This window comes from Rissa tridactyla, chromosome 19, assembly GCF_028500815.1.
Source record: "Rissa tridactyla isolate bRisTri1 chromosome 19, bRisTri1.patW.cur.20221130, whole genome shotgun sequence".
Taxonomy (NCBI): Eukaryota; Metazoa; Chordata; class Aves; order Charadriiformes; family Laridae; genus Rissa; species Rissa tridactyla.
Window position 1 is genome coordinate 2772800 of NC_071484.1, and position 17483 is coordinate 2790282.

At 57.6% G+C, this 17483-nt stretch overlaps 2 protein-coding genes across 4 annotated transcripts in view; one reads left to right on the forward strand and one right to left on the reverse strand.

Annotated features, from left to right (window-relative positions):
- Positions 1-13284: 13284 nt before the first annotated feature.
- LOC128919507 (histone H2B-like) lies at positions 13285-13955 on the reverse strand. The gene is made up of 2 exons (XM_054224802.1): positions 13815-13955; positions 13285-13533 (listed from the first exon to the last, which is right to left on the reverse strand). The coding sequence occupies exons 1-2, from the start codon at positions 13953-13955 to the stop codon at positions 13285-13287; spliced, it is 390 nt and encodes a 129-aa protein (XP_054080777.1).
- Positions 13956-15859: 1904 nt separating this feature from the next.
- The window catches only part of MYO1D (myosin ID), a 170958-nt gene continuing 169334 nt past the window's right edge, over positions 15860-17483 (forward strand). For all 3 annotated transcript variants that reach the window (XM_054224145.1, XM_054224147.1, XM_054224146.1), the window contains exon 1: positions 15860-15991. In XM_054224145.1, the coding sequence (XP_054080120.1) occupies positions 15897-15991 (95 nt within the window). In that variant the 5' untranslated portion in view covers positions 15860-15896. The remainder of the gene's footprint in view (positions 15992-17483) is intronic.

Sequence of the window (17483 nt, forward strand, 5' to 3'; positions counted from 1 at the left end):
AAACGGTGCCCACGGCAGCAGGACGAAGCTCCTCTGCTCCTCCCTGCCTCGTCCCCTTTTCCTGCAGCCTCGTGATTAGGGAGAGGGAAGCGCAGGGGGGAGCAGAGCAGCTCCGCTCGGGCGTTGAGAGCCTGACTCAGGTCCCACGTGGACACCTCACAAGGGTCCCCTTTGATCCCTGCACAGCCGGGAGGCTGCAGAAACAAGGCCGGAGGCTGCCAAGGCTGCAGAATAACTAATCCCAGTGAGGAAACCCACTGGGAACTGTTGTCTGAGACAAATCCCAGTCTCGGGAGACTCAGGGGTGCTCTGCCAGCCGGGACAGGCACGTTTGCAACTCGCGGAGGCCGGCTGGGAGCAGGGTTTCCTGAAAGCTTCAAGCTTCTCTTTCCTGAAAGTTCGTTTCTGCGGATTAGCAGATGTCTTTGTTGGAACCCTGGGTACCTGCCAAGGATTACTGTAAACACTTGGCAAGGTGCAGCCTCCTGGCACCGACGCTGGGTGCCGGAGAGGGGAGCCGCGCTTCACCTCCCCGAGCCGCCGTTTGGATGTTCACCCAAAGAAGCTGTTCGCTGGAAACACCTCGGACGGGGGTAATGCAGAAAAACTCTCCCCCCCTGAAACACCAGGTTATATTTTGGTTTTCCCACCTTTCTGACCAAGGAAGGGTGAAGGGGATACTTGCCCATTGACTGGGAATGGAGACGGCTGATCCCTGAGAAGTCCCACATGGTTGGACACAGTCCCAACAACGGACAATATAAAGACAGCATCTGCGTGGTGCCAGGTGTCAAACCGGAGAAGAGACCACGATAGAAACGGGTATATCATCAACTGGTATGTCATCTGGGGGCTAATCCAGGCCTGAGCGGCCGTGGCCAAGAGCTGCTGCCGTGGTGTTGGGAACAGCCCACGCTATGTGGCACCAGGAGAGTGCTCCGGGGATGGCTGCGCGGATGCTTCTGCTCCCACTGGGCCAGGATCTTGCGTGCTTCCACCACAGTGGCACCACAGTGCGAGCCCAAGAGGACTCCCTCACTTAGGGATGGAGAAAGGAGTTCCGCAATGGATTTGGCCACGCGCCATCACTGGAGGACGCTGAGCTTTCAGGCATGATGCCTTTTGGGCAGGAGCATCACGTTCAGCTGTGACTCCTGAACACGAAGGGCCACAGAATCACAGAACCCCAGCCTGGCCGGGGTGGGAAGGGCCCTCTGGAGATCATCCCCTCCAACCCCCGGCCAGAGCAGGGTCACCCAGAGCAGGTGGCACAGGAACACGTCCAGGAGGGGTTGGAATGTCTCCAGAGATGGAGACTCCCCCACCTCTCTGGGCAGCCTGTGCCAGGGCTCTGCCACCCTCACAGCAAAGAAGTTCCTCCTCCTGTTGAGATGGAACTTCTCATGTTCCAGTTTGTGCCCGTTACCCCTTGTCCTGGCACCACTGAGAAGAGTCTGGCCCCATCCTCTTGCCCCCGGCCCGTCAGCTATCGCTGAGCATTGATGAGATCCCCCCTCAGCCTGCTCTTCTCCAGCTGAACAGCCCCAGGGCTCTCAACCACGCTTACACCCAGAAGGACCGACTCTGAAGAAGACATCTGGGTGATGCAGGACAGCCCAGAATTAAGTCGTGTTTGAAGAAAAAACGTTTTATAGAGAAGGTATGCAGCCCTATTTCAGACTGTCAGTGTCTGAGCCTGCCAATACCTTAACGAGCGGCTCCAACAATTAATTACCTTCCCTGTTAAAAATGCGTGCTGTGTTTCCAGTCTCAATATGCCTCAGTTGGCCAACGGCGCTGGCTTGCATTTTTCTTTTCCCTGCCAGACGGAAGAACCCTCCAGTGTCAAACTTCTGTTCCCCCAGGGGAGCTGCCAGGGATCCGGATCCTCCTGAGCCACGGGTGGGGGATCCTCCAGCACCACGGGTGGGGGATCCCAGTCCCGCTCCAGATCCCCCAACCTGCCGACGTGAGCTCCTAGGCAGCCTGTGGTCCCTCATCCCACCTTCTAGAACCCGGTTTCCCCATCTGACGTCACATTTACACAGTAACCCCCCCCCATTCCGTACATAGGAACTGCGTGCAGTGCTGGGCCCCGCCATTTCAGAAGGATGTGGAGGTCCTTGAATGCATCCAGAGGAGGACAACAAAGCTGGTGAGAGGATTGGAAAGTGTGCTACGAGGAGCAGCTGGGGACATCGGGCTCGTCCAGTCTGGAGAGAAGGAGGCTGAGGCGATCTCAGTCCCTCTCTGCAGCTTCCTGAGGAGGGGACGTGGAGAGGGAGGTGCTGAGCTCTTCTCCGGGGCATTTAGGGAAACTTAGGGTTTAGGCTCAAAGTTGCCCCAGGGGAGGTTCAGCCTGGACATTAGGAAACGTTTCTTTACCGAGAGGGGGCCAAACCCTGGAACAGGCTTCCTGGGGAGGTGGTCGGTGTCCCAAGCTTGTCGTTGTTTAAGAGGCATTTGGACAATGCCCTTAATAACACGCTTCAGCTTTGGGTGGGCCCTGAAGTGGTCAGGACTAGATGGTCATTTTCGGTCCTTTCCAACTGAAATATTCTATTCTGTTCTATATGGCCTTCACTTCTGAGCCACGCAAACATACGCATGACCCTCTTAAGGACTTCCTCTTCATTCGCATCCAGCTCCCTAAGTGACGGAGGTGGCACCGGCCTCATTAACAACCTCCGGCTGTGGTGTAGCACGGATCCAGACAGGGATCCCCGGCATCCCCATCCCCACATGCCCTTATTCCCGGTCCTGTCCCAGGCTGCCGTCCCCTGGCTCTGGCCGGGCTGGGGGTGCAGGGGTGCTGGGGGCAGGAGCACACCCCGTTCCCGATTGAGTGGCTCCATCTAGTGCTTGTCCTCAGCCCCATGGGACAGCGCGACCCCGAGCCCGGCTCGCTGCCCGGGTGGGGTGGCCAAGCCGAGGACCTGGGCCAGGCCAGGCCATGTTCAGAGCTCGGCTCCTGGGTCTTATCCCCTCGAAAGGTCCAAGTTCAGCTCTCCGTGATTTCTATCCCTGCAGGCGTCACGGGGTGGCAGAGAGCGCTGGTGCCGAGGAGGCGGCTGCGTAAGCGTCTCCTGACTCTTCAAGAAAGGATGAAGGCTACCAGCCATGCAACGCACTCTCCTGGCCTCCCTGAATATGGGAGAGCATGAGGAGGAGAGAGCAGGGTGCTGGGGAGCAGCAGAGGGGTCTGGGCCTTTTCTGGTCACTGCTGCGTGTGGTTGGACTGGGAGAAGGGAGACGGGAGGAAGAAAGCAGTATGGGGATCAACTCCTACCGTGTGTTTAATATCGGGAGCTAATCACTTCCTAAGCACTTTGGGCGGTCTTGCTCTGATCAGAGCATGGTCGTAGGACAAGGGCAGTTCCCCCAGTAGAAGGCAGTCAACGGGGACGGGGACACCGGGGAGCAGATGCCTGTACAGGGCTGAGGGCCGCGCGGTGTCAGCTGCCCGTCCTGCCTGTCCTGCCAGCTCGGCTCCACATTTCCCAACCCCATAACCCCGAGGAGAAGTGAGGGTTGTTGGGGGGAGACTGTAGGAGTTGCTGCCTGGGCGATGGTGAGACTCACTCACTCACCGCTCAGAGGTTTCTGGCTTTTTTTTTAGAGCACATCAACCCTTCTGGACTCCTGCTACCTTAAACATTTAACTACTACTCTTCCCCGGAGCTTCCTGCAGAGAAAATATCTTCATTAACGATCATGATGATGGGACACGGTGTTTACTGAGGACACAAAACCCGGGCGAGTGGCCGATGCACCGGAGGGTCGTGCTGCCATCCAGAGGGGCCTGGAGAAACGGGCTGTTTACAGGAGCTCCATGCAGTTCAACGTCTCTTTTCTCTTTTGTTTTCCCCTGGCCCTTGGGTTCTTCTAGACCAAACTGCCGTCCTTGCATCTTTTTTGTACCTGATTTTATCTCCTTGCTTTGTCTCACGACAGCAAGCTCTGGCTGCCTCCCTCGTGCCCACGGAGCCATGGAGGAGGTGGGCAGTGGGGCTGGGGACGCAGAGCCCAGCTCCCTGTCAACGGGGCTCGCTGTGACTCGGGCGAACAACACCCCCTCAATCATTTCACTTCTTTAAATCCACAAAACTCTTCTCTGTCTGAGCCCATCACGGATTTGCTGATCACAAATTCTGGTAGCCAGAAGTAAAGTCAAGACAAGTCCAGACTACTGTGTCCAGTTCTGGGCTCCCCAGTTCAAGGACGGGGAACTGCTGGAGAGAGTCCAGCGGGGGCTACGGAGATGCTGAGGGGACGGAGCATCTCTGTGCTGGGGAAAGGCTGAGGGACCTGGGGCTGTTCAGCTGGAGAAGAGCAGACCGAGAGGGGATCTCATCAATGCTCAGCAAGAGCTACAGGGCTGGTGTCAGGAGGGTGGGGCCAGGCTCTTCTCAGTGGTGCCCGGGGACAGGACAAGGGGTAACGGGCACAAACCTGCCCCTGGGAAGTTCCATCTCAACAGGAGGAGGAAGTTCTTTGCTGTGAGGGTGGCAGAGCCCTGGCACAGGCTGCCCAGAGAGGTGGGGGAGTCTCCGTCTCTGGAGACATTCCAACCCCGCCTGGCCGCGTTCCTGTGCCACCTGCTCTGGGTGACCCTGCTCTGGCCGGGGGTTGGAGGGGATGATCTCCAGAGGGCCCTGCCAGCCCCGGCCAGGCTGGGATTCTGGGATTCCAGGGTCCAAGGAAAACTCTTTCATGCCGACCGAGCTGGCAACCCCTGGGGTGCACATCCAGGACCTGCCCTTGGCTGTTGCATTTCTCTTGAATCTCTGCTAAGCTACACCCAGCTTCTAGTCCTTGCTTTTGGGGTGGCTTTTTTTGGTTCTCCCACATCGCCGTTCATGGCTTTCCCAGGAACGGGAGCGCGGAGGAACGGAAGGTCACTCCTAGCGGACTCTGCCGCCCTCAGCCATGCTTGACTCATGTCTGGGACCGTTCTCCCGCAGCCAGGAGAGCTGCAGGCTGGCGGCTGCTCCCCTTGTCGTGGTGGGGAGGAAGCTTCTTAACAGCTGCAACACATTTTTTAATGACTGATGGGGAAAGTTCATGCCCTCAGGAGTCCTTTGCCTAGAATGGCACGATGTTTGATGACGAACGGATGATCGTCCTATTGAGTTATGCTGATAGCAAGGCAGCTGGAGGCACTCTGCCAGTTTGGGGTTTTTTTAAGATACAGGGATTTTTAAGATTTTGAGATAGAGGGAAATACCTATGCAGATTTTTAACATTCTTTTGGCATTGGGAGGCCAGGTATCTCTGAGGAATCTTCCCAGGCATTTCCCTGCATCTTAGATATCTGGAAACCTGCCCCTTAAACTAGAATTCCCACCTGGAAACTGTCCCACTGCAGCTGGGTTAACTTCCAGGGAGAAAGCGAGAGGGGGACATTGCAATTAGCCATCAAAGCCTTTTTGTGATAGGTAAATTAGGAGCCACTTCTTTTTTTTTTACACTGAGGATGAGCGGTTCTGAGCTGAGGAACCATGGTGAGGTCTGGGCACCTTCCGCCCTCACAGAGAGGAGGGCAGGGAAGGCTGGGGGCGAAGGTGCTCCGAGCGCTGACGGCTAAAGCAGGAGAGCGGCTGGATAAAGGCAATCCAACACGTCGCCCGTTTGCGTGAAAGCAACCAGGTTCAGGGTCTCTTAGGTCACGTCAGTAGGGACGAGAAGTCCTGATGGAGCTGGATATTTCTGTGGCGCGACCCTTTTGGTTTCTGAAGGCTGGGCGAAGGCGGTTGGTCCTTCCAAAACTCCTGCTTTGCTGCCTTTGCTTGCCGTGCCGCTGGCTTCTCTCCCGGCCATGCTCCCGCGATGCCGGGCGAGTTTGCCGTCCCTCAGCAGATCCCGCAGCAGGGTTTCCTCACCTCCAAGGGCTGGGGACTTGCTCCTTCCTTACTACGTCTGGTCCCGAAAAGCCTTCCTGGTTGGGTTTTTTTGGGTGTTGTTTTTGTTTTGGTTTGGTTTTTTTTGCTAGCGGCAAGGATTAGCGGAAATCTAGAAACTATGATCTATGACGGAAGAATGAAAGAATTGGGTTGTTTGGTCCAGAGAAGCGAAGCCTGGGGGAAGACGAGGCAGCTGTGGACCGGCTGAACTCCGGACTCCTCCGGCAGCGGCGTTTCCTGCAGTGCTGTCATAACCCTCCTCCGATAAATAAAAGGCTGCCACGAAGGGAAAGGGAATAAACTCTTCTCGGTGTCAGCCTGGAGAGGATGAGAAATCATGGGATGAAGCTGCGGTAAGAGCTTTCGTTAGCCGTTTGGGGACTGACTAAATGTAAATACAGACTGCCTGATGTCAAGGCTCCATTAGTGGAAGCTTCACAGGGAAAAAAAAATAAAACAGAAAAATTAGGCAAACATCCATCGGGAAGGGTTTAAGTTGGGCTTGTCCTGCGTTGGAACAGGGGGATTAGACAATTCGTCAAGGCGCTGCTCCGGCTCTGTTTTCTCTGCTTCTCCACTTCTGTTTCCAGCAGCCTCGCAGCTTCACGCAGTGGCTTAACTGCCGCCAGCCCTGGAGCAGACCCTCCTCTCCCAGAGCGGGTTTTTGGAGGAGGTTTCACTCCCATCGACGTGAACTCCCGGGGGAGCAGCGCTGTGCCGCGCTGCCTCAGGGCCCTGGTGGGGTGGCTGAGGGGTGGAGAACTGTCCTGGGAACGTCGCAGAGGGATCATGGAGCCGGCTGAGCTTTGTTAAAGATCTCCAAACTCCAAAAACCTTCCTTTTCTTTTTTTGGTTTTCAAAGTTTTAATGAGACGTGGCCAGCAGGTTGAGGGAGGTGATTCTTCCTCTCTGCTCTGCTCTTTTGAGGCACCACCTGCAGTGCTGTGTCCAGCTCCGGAGCCCCCAACATAAGGAGGACACGGACCTCTTGGAGCGGGTCTACGGAGATGCTGGGAGGGCTGGAGCCCCTCTGCTGTGGGGACAGGCTGAGAGAGCTGGGGGGGTTCAGCCTGGGGAAGAGAAGGCTCCGGGGAGACCTTGGAGCCCCTTCCAGTCCCTAAAGGGGCTCCAGGAAAGCTGGGGAGGGACTCTGGATCAGGGAGGGGAGCCATGGGACGAGGGGGAAGGGTTTTAAACTGGAAGAGGGGAGATTGAGATGAGATCTGAGGAAGAAATTTTTCCTTCTGAGGGCGGTGAGCCCCTGGCCCAGGTTGCCCAGAGAAGCTGTGGCTGCCCCATCCCTGGAGGGGTTCAAGGCCAGGTTGGACGGGGCTTGGAGCAACCTGGGCTGGTGGGAGGTGTCCCTGCCCAGGGCAGGGGGCGTGGAACTAGATGATCTTTAAGATCCCTTCCAACCCGAACCATTCTGTGATTCCATGAGAACCATTTGGATGTCATGCAATGGGGTAACAGGGTAACCAACCCCCCCAACACTGTGCCGTGAAGTCAGAGAAGAGCCGGGGGTTTCAATGGTCAGCCTGGGGTTCCATCACTCCTGTGGTTGTTAGGACTGATCCAGGCTCAGCACCACGTCTCCAGGCAAGGAAGGATGACATTTTTCTCCAGGCTTCTGCAAAATCAGCTGCACTCATAACCGGTGAACATCTCAAGATGTTTCCTTTCTGTTCAGACGAGTCTGGTGGTTTTGGCTGGATTCCCACCTCTCGTCAGCTCGGGGAATCACAAGCACACGTGTAGATACGAAGTGGCTGGTAGCAAAACTTTTGCCACGGGGCAAGTTCCTTCCTTTCCAGGAGGGAGAAAATAAAAATGTCGGGTGCTGCTGCGGGACAAGGCAGTCCCGTAACCCACCGTGCTGCCTCCGGGTCCTCCACCCACTCCTCCCAGAAGGAAAAACATCCTCAAGATGATTCTCAGGAACACATTTGGGAAAGATTTCCCCTGATTAGGAGCAAAGGCTTTATGGACTCTGCTTTATCTGCTTTCTTTTACAGGACGTTGCTCTCACTCCTGAAAGGGGATGTTAATGAACGTCCGTGTGAATAATGCTCTCCCGGGCACAAATTGCTACGTATTTGTGCAACGGTCACATTAGGGACTTGGGAAGTCTCATTTCTGTCTTCGTAACATTTCCTGGAAAACTCCATAAAAGAAAACACAGCATCCACTTTATATAATTACAAAAAACCTGGGAACTCACTATTTAGTTTTGTTCACAGTTTGACATCCTCCTCCTTGGCGAGAGACCATGATATTATTGTGTATGTGATGGACTGGAAATTCTGAAGTGATGTGTGATTTTCTTGTCGACTTCCCTTTTTGGAAAAAAAAAAAACCAAAACAAACAACCAAAAAACCCAGAGAAGAGGGAGCGGCACATGTGTTACCCACTCACAAACGGCTAATGCTGGGGAGGCCCGTGGTAGCCATTTACCAGCAGTGAAATTGTAGAAAGGAGGAAGGTGACCTGGCTAATGAAACGGAAGAAATATCAGAGGAAATTAAGAAAGAAGAAATGAAGTATCGATATAGTTTACCAAAAGCAAACCCCCTGCTTTTAAAGGGAGAGCGGGCAGACGATTAGTTAAGGCGTCAGAGAACATCCTTCAGAGAAATCTCCGTATTTATCTGTTTTGCCCTCAGCTCCATCCTTCCATCTCGGGGAGAAGCCAGGTCTCAGGGAATTCTCTGCCAAGTCTCCGGTGCGTTCCCGAGATGTGACTTTGACGTGTCCGCGCCCCCCTGGATCCGCGTTACGGCTGCCGTCCTGGCGGAACTCGGATACGCGCTGTCACACCGCTGCCGCCCCCGGCCTCGCGAGTGCAGGTCCCTGCTCCGGGCAGAGCTCTGCAGCCCCAGCTCACCCCACCGGGACCCAAACCAGCCACGTTCAGGCTGGATTCAGCCTGGGGGGGGAAGTGGAGGGGGGTGGGCAGGGATGCCGGAGCCCCCACGACCCCCCATCCAGGCACCGCGGTGATGGGGGACGTGGGTTCCCCGGTGCCCGTCTCTTTCGCGTGGGCAGAGTGGCATCAAGCCACATCCCTTGGCTGTCCCCAGTGTCCCGCCGGCCACGGGGCTCTTTGCCGGCACCTGGAGCAGGGAAACGGCCCACACGCGGCTCCTGCACCGGCTCCCGGAGCCCAGGGCAACCACAGCCCCCCTCCTGCCCCGCTTTATTCCTGTCATTAGCTGAAACGCAATCAAATATCCGGAGGCAAACCATCGGAGGGCTTGGACTCCCGGCGGCTTTCCTGCCCAGGCGCAGGGACGCGCTCCGAAGCCAATTTCCAGCTCATCGCCTCGCAGCGCCCCGGCGAGGGGAAGCGTGCTCATCCCTCCTTACGCGTGGGACGAGGAAAAACAACTTCTCATGGTTTTTCCCCCCCCCGCCCCCGGCGTCCTTTCACGCTGTGCGACGCCGGAGCGCGAAGCAGCCCCACCGCTCGTTTTTTCAAAAGCTGTTTGCTGCCTAATTTAGGATCGTCTACTCAAAAGTCTCCAGCCGGAGCTGTAAAACCCACAGCTGCGTTTTGCAGATGAGAGGCTTGGGTTGGTTTCAGATCTTGTTTTTGGAAAGGCTGCCCTGATCCCGAGCAAAAGCGACACAAATGGCACGAGTCCATCCTCTAGAGTAGCGAACCGTGAGAGCCCCGGGTCCTCCTTCAGAGCTCTTGAAGGACAGAAGTCTTTCTCTGTTAATTTTGGATCTACAGACTGAAAAAAGCGTCTCTTTTTTTTTGTTGTTGTTCAACCCTTCTATTTCTTCAGCCTGTCTAGGTTTCTATCACCAACATAGCTTAAAAAAAAAAAAAGATGACACTTTAAAAAAGCCCGCCGTGAGAAAAGCCCGCTCAGGCCCAGTTACTTGGGGCTTCATCCTCCTGCTTCTACCGAAGCGGCTTTTTGGGACGACAGAGAGGATTTTTAGAGGGCGTCCGTGTGGCACGCGCAGCCTCAAGGGGCACTTCCCCTCTAGGAATAAACCATTGCTTCGATTTTTGAATCAAGGCTTTACATCTGGATGTTTCCCCATTAATAGGTTGGAGGAGGAGGTGGAGATCGAGAACAGAGTGCGCCATTGCAGAGGAAACAACAAACGTGGACTTTGATGTGTAACTGCCGGGGTCTGGTACAGGGGGACCGTGCCCATGCTTGGGGTGAGCCTGTGCCAGGAGCTGCCCATACATAGAATCATGGAATGGTTTGGGTGGGAATGGACCTTAAAGGCCACCCAGCGCCACCCCCTGCCCTGGGCAGGGACACCTCCCACCAGCCCAGGTTGCTCCAAGCCCCGTCCAACCTGGCCTTGAACCCCTCCAGGGATGGGGCAGCCACAGCTTCTCTGGGCAACCTGGGCCAGGGGCTCACCACCCTCACAGCAAAGAATTTCTTCCTAATCTCTAACCTAAATCTCCCCTCTTTCAGCTTAAAACCCTTCCCCCTCGTCCCATGGCTCCCCTCCCTGCTCCAGAGTCCCTCCCCAGCTTTCCTGGAGCCCCTTTAGGGACTGGAAGGGGCTCCAAGGTCTCCCTGGAGCCTTCTCTTCTCCAGGCTGAACCCCCCCAGCTCTCTCAGCCTGTCCCCACAGCAGAGGGGCTCCAGCCCCAGAAGCTGCTGCTGCCGCGGGGGTCGGTGGAGCACGTTTCCCTTTTGCCCCAAACCAGACTTTCTAGAAGATTTTTTTTTTGGGGGGGAACTCACTTGATTCACCCTGTGCTTCAAGTCCCTGTTAGTAACACAAGAAGTCTCAATTCCAAAAGCAGGGGGACTATAAGGACAAAATAAAAGGGAGGGGGGGGGAAAAGGATGAAATAAATGGGCTGAAGCGTGGGTCCTAGAGAGCTGAGGATCCGCGACGTCAGCGCTGAGGCTGAGTGAGGCCAGGGGCTGGCTGCAGACACCATCCCGGCACAGAGCTCCTTGTGCCGCTCCCACTCCTCCCGGGATGAAGCTGCCTTGATACCAGCATCTGGCAGCTGCACACCCCCCCACACACACCCCCCAGGGGACAGCTCGGCTGCATCGCTGTGAGTGACCTCGCTGGAGATGGGGCCGAGTTTCTGTAGACGGGGGCCAAAACAATTGAGATGAGCAGGGCCACCAAGCGCCAAAGGTGATGGAAACTGAGGGTCATTAGCTCTGAGCTGCTCAAGACTCTCGTAGTTTTATTACGACGACTCCTCAGTCGCTCCACGGGGGAGAGTCTTCGCCTGAGAGGAGATTTGGAAGGACATTTGCTCCAAGCCATTTGAGCAGGGATTTGAGCACCACTGAGGTGATCACTGACCTCGGCTGCAGAGCCGGAGATACATCTGAAAACTTCAAAAAAAACATTCAAAGGGCGGTTGAAGTTGATGATATCTCCACCTCTGGCCCAAAGGCCCCCCACCCCCACCCCAAGGTACAGCACTGAGCTGCTTTGGCCTGAGGCGTAGTCACCCTGGGTCACATTTTGGCTCTCTAGAGCCCAGGTGAGCTGTAGGTTCTCAGGTAGGAAGAGGCAGCATGGATAACATCTGCTCTCCTGACCTGCCCCGGCCAGGAACGTCCCCTGCCCATTTCTGCTAGCAGCCCCTCTCCTTTAGAGACCCGGCGATGGCTCTAGGCTCAGTTTTGCTTCTAGGCAGGAGTCGTCACCTGCGCCATTAACTCTTTGAACCCCTCCAGCAAACAGCAGTGCTGCAGAAGCGTGGCCCCACGCATCGCCATCACACTGACTATGGTCTGCGAGACACCAGGAGCTCCTCAGCGGCAACCAGGGCTCCAGATACATAAATAAAGCAGAGGAGAAGAAAGAGAGCGAGTGGTTTGGGCTGTCAGCAGGGACAAAAAGCCATGAGTGAACGTTCAGCTCGGTTTTTCCTTGCTTAACACAAGGGAGACGCCCTGGCAGGGGATGGTGAAGCTCCGAACCAAGGTGGCATCACAAAGGTGTGGAACCCTCGTCTTCCTTCTCCTCTGCTGAGCTTTCGGGGCAGGAATGCTGTAAGGAATGCCGTGGGACAGCCCGGGGGTTTGCTCCAGGCCAACTGCAGCTCTCACTCCTACAAGAGCTTCCCTATAGGAGCTGACCCCAGATCCATGAATTTGAGCCAGCCCTATTTAATCAAAAGAATCAGGGCTACTAGAACAAGGGCTGGGGCAAGCTGAAGACCCTCAGCATAGGGGTGATGATGGGGCATCAGAGACAGCAGTTGGGGCATTAAAAGTCAACCTTCTCGTGGACAGCATCTCCTGAACCCTCAGTCCTTGAGTAGTCCTTGCTCCTTGAAGGCAAGGATTATCCTGGTATTACTATGGAAAGAGCCAAAGGCCATCGGTAGGTGCCAGTCCATCATGCCACACAGGCCTAGAGACACACAGGAGAGTGGAGAGAGCAATGAGGAGCAGCTTGGGGACACAGCCAGAGCTACCACCAGCCATAACCATGAGCTGATTCACACCAGTGACACCCACTATCCTGTCTGCCACCACACAGTCCAGGTCCAGCAAGTCCCCCCCCAAACACCGATGGTGGCCCACCAGCTGAGGTGGCCACAGGTAGTGGCTCAGAGGCAGATGGACCTCCACCTCCCACAGCAAACCCGGCTGAAGAGGCATTTCACAACCCTCAGGTCACGCCAGCATCATGAGGTGATGAGGGCCAGATCCCTCTGGAAGGATCCATCCCTCATCCAGCCTCCTGGCCCACGTTCCTGGGAGGAGATACTCCACAGCTGGAAAAGCTGATGCAGGGAGGTTGTTCCAGTACTGCCAGGAGCTGGCGGCACTTGGCTGGAACCAAGAACCCCTACACGGGAAGGGGGGTGGCCCAGCAGTGCCATCCAAACCATCCCCATGGCTGGATTTGAAGCTGCGGGCAGAAGGCTGGAGAACCTGGAGACATCCCTGTGCACAGGGGGGAACCGGCATGCGAAGGGGCTCCATGGAGAGCCTGGAAACAGGTCACTCAGTGCCACCACCTACCATACCATCACCACGGGATGCTGCTGCTCTCCAAGCCTGGTGTTTCCTCAGGACTTGGAATAACCACCACCTGTCCTCTGCTCCCCTTTCTTGGCCAAAGCTGGTGCAAAGAGGCATCCAGCTGCCCAAAGAGGGTTCTCTGGCAAGGCAGGACCCTTTGGACCTCCGGGGACCGCTCGCCCACCAGCAGGGCTCCCCAAATATTTATCGGGGTGGATGTGTGTGAGCACCCTCCCTCCTGCACCCCTTCTTTGGGCACACGGGTAACCAGCCCCGCAGCGGTCCAAGCCCAGCTGCTGCTCTCGGTGCCGGCAGCTGCCAGCCCAGGTAAGAGGCTTCGTTAAACAATGCTAATAAATACTTTATTTACCAAAACCACATTAAAATACTCTTAAGACTGTCCCGTCTCGCTGGGTCCCTTGGGCAGCAGCTCGCAGCTGGAGAATCCCGGAGGAGGCTTGGAGAGCTCACGCAGCAGCACCAGCTTCATGGCCAGCAGGACCTCGCGGTGGCTGAGGTGGCTTCTTCTGCCGCAGCGGGACAGCCGGGTGGCCTCCAGCGCCACGTCCCCGAGCAGCCGGGGGCTGCCCAGCCAGGCCAGGGCGGCAGCCGCCAGGCAGGAGGCTCCAGTAGACCACGTCTACAAGGAGAGCAACCATCTGTAGGGCAGGACAGCTGGGGGAGCTAGCTGCCTGCAGGCGTGGGTCAGGCAGAGACATCCCCCCCCAGCCCCCACACCTTCAATTTAAGTCAAAAACCTCCAGATTCAGCTAATGCATGAGCATCCAAGCTTGGGTAGAAGCTGGCTGTGTCAAGCTTGGATACACGGATGACCAAGCTGAGCTTGGCAAGCAGGGGGGTGAGCCAAGGTTGGGGGGTGAGCCAAGGTTGGGGGGTGAGCCAAGCCCAGTCTGGACGTACCTGGTTTAGGAGCTTGTGGATGTAGGTGGAATAAGCCACCTTCTTCTTCTGCCTGCGGGGACGGAGGCAGAGGAGGCTCTGCCAGGCGTGTCCAGCCGCTGCCTTCCTCCTCGGCGGGACGGGGGCATGGGGGTCCATCATCGCTGCCCGCGCCGGTTCAACACACGCTTGTGCGGTCCCGATCCCACCGCTGAGGGCGAGCCGAGCATGAGCCCCGGCGAGCAGGACACCGGGGGCCCCTCCGCCCCCACGTTCTCCCCAGGTAATTAGCATCGTTGCAAATTAAGCACTCGCAATAACCCAAAACCCACTCGGCGTCTCGTGTAAAACAAGAGTGGAAAACACCCCCCACCCCACCCCCCATGGAGCCAAAGACACCAGAAAAGCAACACACAAATTGGGGTATTTTGGGGTATTTTTCTCTTTTCCCCCCCCCCCCCACCCTCACCTCCAAGAGCTGCCCCAGCCTCCCCCAGGAGCAGGCAGAGGAGCAGGCAGGGGCCGCTGCTTTTAACTGGAGGGGGGGTTCATTGCCTTCACCTGGGGGCTGTGGCCCACCGAGACCCACCGGGGTGGGGGGATGGGGACAAGGGACAAGGACAGGGGTGGCCACACCACCTCGCACCTCCTCCCCACCCCCCAGCCCCCGCCCCGCCCAGGGTCTGACACCCAAACCAGCAATTCTTGCCCAAAAATGCTCTTTGGGGTGAGGCTGTGCCTGCTCCTAGGCTCCCCCTGCCCTTTTTGCCCTAATTAGTGTCATTAATCTAATTAGCTCGTGGTGGCAGGTTCTGGAGTGGTACCAGACCTCGGGGGGGGTGGGGGGTGGATTCTGCATTTCTTGGGGGGTTTCTGGGGGTTCTGTAAGCGCCAGAGCGAGTGGGGTGCGGGAGGGCACCCGGGGGTGCTGGGGGCAGGATCTGGCCCTGTGCGGTGGGATCTGGGGGTGGGGGGGTGGGTGTCCCCTGCGTGCAGGATCTGGCCCCGCCTGGGATGGAGGCGGGGGGGGGGGTCCCCAGGTGCCTGGTGGGATCCTGGAGAGGGGGGGGTTCCCTTGGCTTGCAGGATCTGGCTCTGCCTGGTGGGGTCCTGGAGGGGGGGTCCCCAGCTGCAGGATCTGCCCCTGCCTGGTGAAGTCCCGGGGTGGCTGGGTGTCCCCTGGGTGCAGGATGCCTGTGTGTCCCCCCCCGTCCCTGTGGGGTTCCCATGAGGTGCAGAATGCAGCCCCCCCTTGCTGGGGGGTTCCCCCAGGTGCAGGATGCGGGCCCCTGCGCTGGTGGGGGGGGGGGGGGGTGTCTCCCGGGTGCAGGATGTGCCCCCCCCCATACTAGTGGGGTTCCCCTGCGTGCAGGATGCGGCCCCCGTGCTATGGGGGTCCCCTGGGTGCAGGCTGCGCCCCCCCCCCCGCCGCTTCGGGGTGTTCCCCCAGTTGCAGGATGCGGCCCCTCATGCTGGGGGGGTGTCCCCCTGGTGCAGGTTATGGACCCCCGTACTATGAGGGTCCACCGGGTGCGGGATGCGACCCCTCCCTACCCCCCCCCCCCCGCTATAGGGCTCCCCAGATGCAGGATGTGGCCCCCCCCCGTGCTTGGGGGGGTTCCCCCAATTTCAGGATGTGGCCCCCCGTGCTGGTGGTGGTGGTGGGGGGGGGTCCCCCGGGTGCAGGATGCGGTCCCCCCGTGCTAGTGGGGTTCCCCCCGTTTCAGGACGCAGTCCCCCGTGCTGGGCGGCGGGGGTGTCCCCCAATTTCAGGATGCGCCCCCCCCCCCCCGTGCTATGGGGCTCCCCCAGACACAGCATGCCCCCCCCGGGGTTCCCCCGGTCGCAGTACACCCCTCTCGCCGGCAGAGGGCGCCCTTGCACTCCCCCGGCGGCGGGCGCGGGGGGGGGGGGGGGGGGGGTGCGTTCTCCCCGCCGTCCCGCAGGGGGCGCCGCCCGGTGCCCGCCTCGCGCCCGCCGGCCCCGCCTCACCGCAGGTGAGGCGGGGCCCGGCGGGCGCGAGGCGGGCACCCCCCTGTCTTCCCCCCCCCCCCGCCCCCCCTGCCCCGGGGCAGCGCGAGCCCAACCGTCACCGTCGCCGCCATGGCGGAGCGGGAGAGCCTGGAGTTCGGCAAAGCCGACTTCGTGCTGATGGACGCCGTCACCATGCCCGAGTTCATGGCGAACCTCCGGCTGCGGTGAGCGCTGAGGGGGAGGGGGGCGGCGGGGTGGGTTGAGGGGAGGGGGCGGCGCGAGGAGCGGGGAAAGGCGGTGGGAACACGGCCCCCCATCCCGCATCGCCTCAGGGCGTGTGGGGGGGGCGTCTTCCCGCTTCTCCCCCGCGCTTCTCCCCCGCGCTTCTCCCCACCGTCGCGGATGAGGTTGGGGTGTGGGGAGGGGGCTGCGCGCTGCCGGCTTAGTGAGCTGAAGCGGCCCGGAGCTGAGGGGACGGTCGCCCCCTCAGCACGCCTGGCCTCGGCTCCCCCCTCCCCGGCCCTCGCTGTGAGGGGGCCGGACAGCACGGCAGAGTATCCCAGTACCAAAGAGGGGCGTTTTGTATAAAATTGGGACGTTTCAGAGAGCCAAGTGAGCCCCGGTGCGCTCTCAGGGAAGCACCAAGCTCAGCCTTCGTGCCCGCACCGACTTCTCTTCCTCACCTCCTTCAGCCTCCCCTCTAACAGGTACCTCACCATTGACCTGCGTGCAAAGTTGAGAGAGGGGTAAAAAGGAAAAGAAAAAAAAAGAAAAAAAAAAAGAGCAATAAAAGTCACCAAGTCCAAGGTTGCCGCAGCCCCGCAGGAGCGTTTACAGCTGCTGACCGGTGCAGAGTCGCTGCGTTAACATTTTGTGATCTTTATGGTTTTATTTCCCTTCTAGAGGCGATGGGCTTTGGGACGATCTGCGTTTTCGTCCCTATTTCCTCTGTGAAGTAGCAGTAAATCCTGGGCAGCACTGATAGAGAGGATAGCCGGTGGGGACCCTACGTCTGCGGCTGTCTCTCACTTTCCGTTATAAAAGATTCATGGGAGCTCTTCCCGATAAACTCTTATGCCCCTGCTTGTGCAAGGATTTGATAATTACCAAAGGGATAAAAATGGGACTTATCGACTGTGTCCCACCCTTTCCCCCCCCAGTTTTTCTTGGGCTTTACTGGCCGTTCTTCTCCTGCCACTTGTGTTCTGGAGATGGTTGAAATCAGTAACTTCTCAGCCCGTGCAGTCGTTGGGATGCACCCGAGAGCGGCTCTGGCGATAGCCGTGGGAGGAGAGGTGGGCTAAGCTTCCTCAGCGGGCATAAAACTACCGAGGAAGGAGAAAATTAAGCACTTTCAGGCAATTGTGATGTCTCCTCTGGATAAAATCTGTAGATACTGAGCTCTGGCTGCATCAGCCTCTGAGTGCTCAGGGATCTTTGCGCTACGCAGCTGACTACCAGGGTGTACCCCTCTGCTGTGGTGCTGCGAGGTTGCAGCTCAGATCCTAAGGGTGCAAAATATAATAATAACAAGTGGCTCGTTTGATGCTATTTTTTCTTTTCTATTTTAGATTTCTATTTGGGTGGGGAGGGCATTTGTATATAAATACTAAGAAAAACATAATGTGAAGAGTTGAGCTTTGAACATGAGGAAATGTCAGATTTAAATAAATTTTGCAGTGCCTCTCAGAGCTTAAATTTGCTTCTCATTTGTGC

Coding starts and splice junctions, on each gene's coding strand:
- LOC128919507 (XM_054224802.1), bottom strand. CDS start 13,955: ATGATGGACCCCCATGCCCCCGTCCCGCCGAGGAGGAAGGCAGCGGCT. Junction 13,534..13,814: donor TCCACAAGCTCCTAAACCAG/GTACGTCCAGAC, acceptor CTCTCCTTGTAG/ACGTGGTCTACTGGAGCCTC.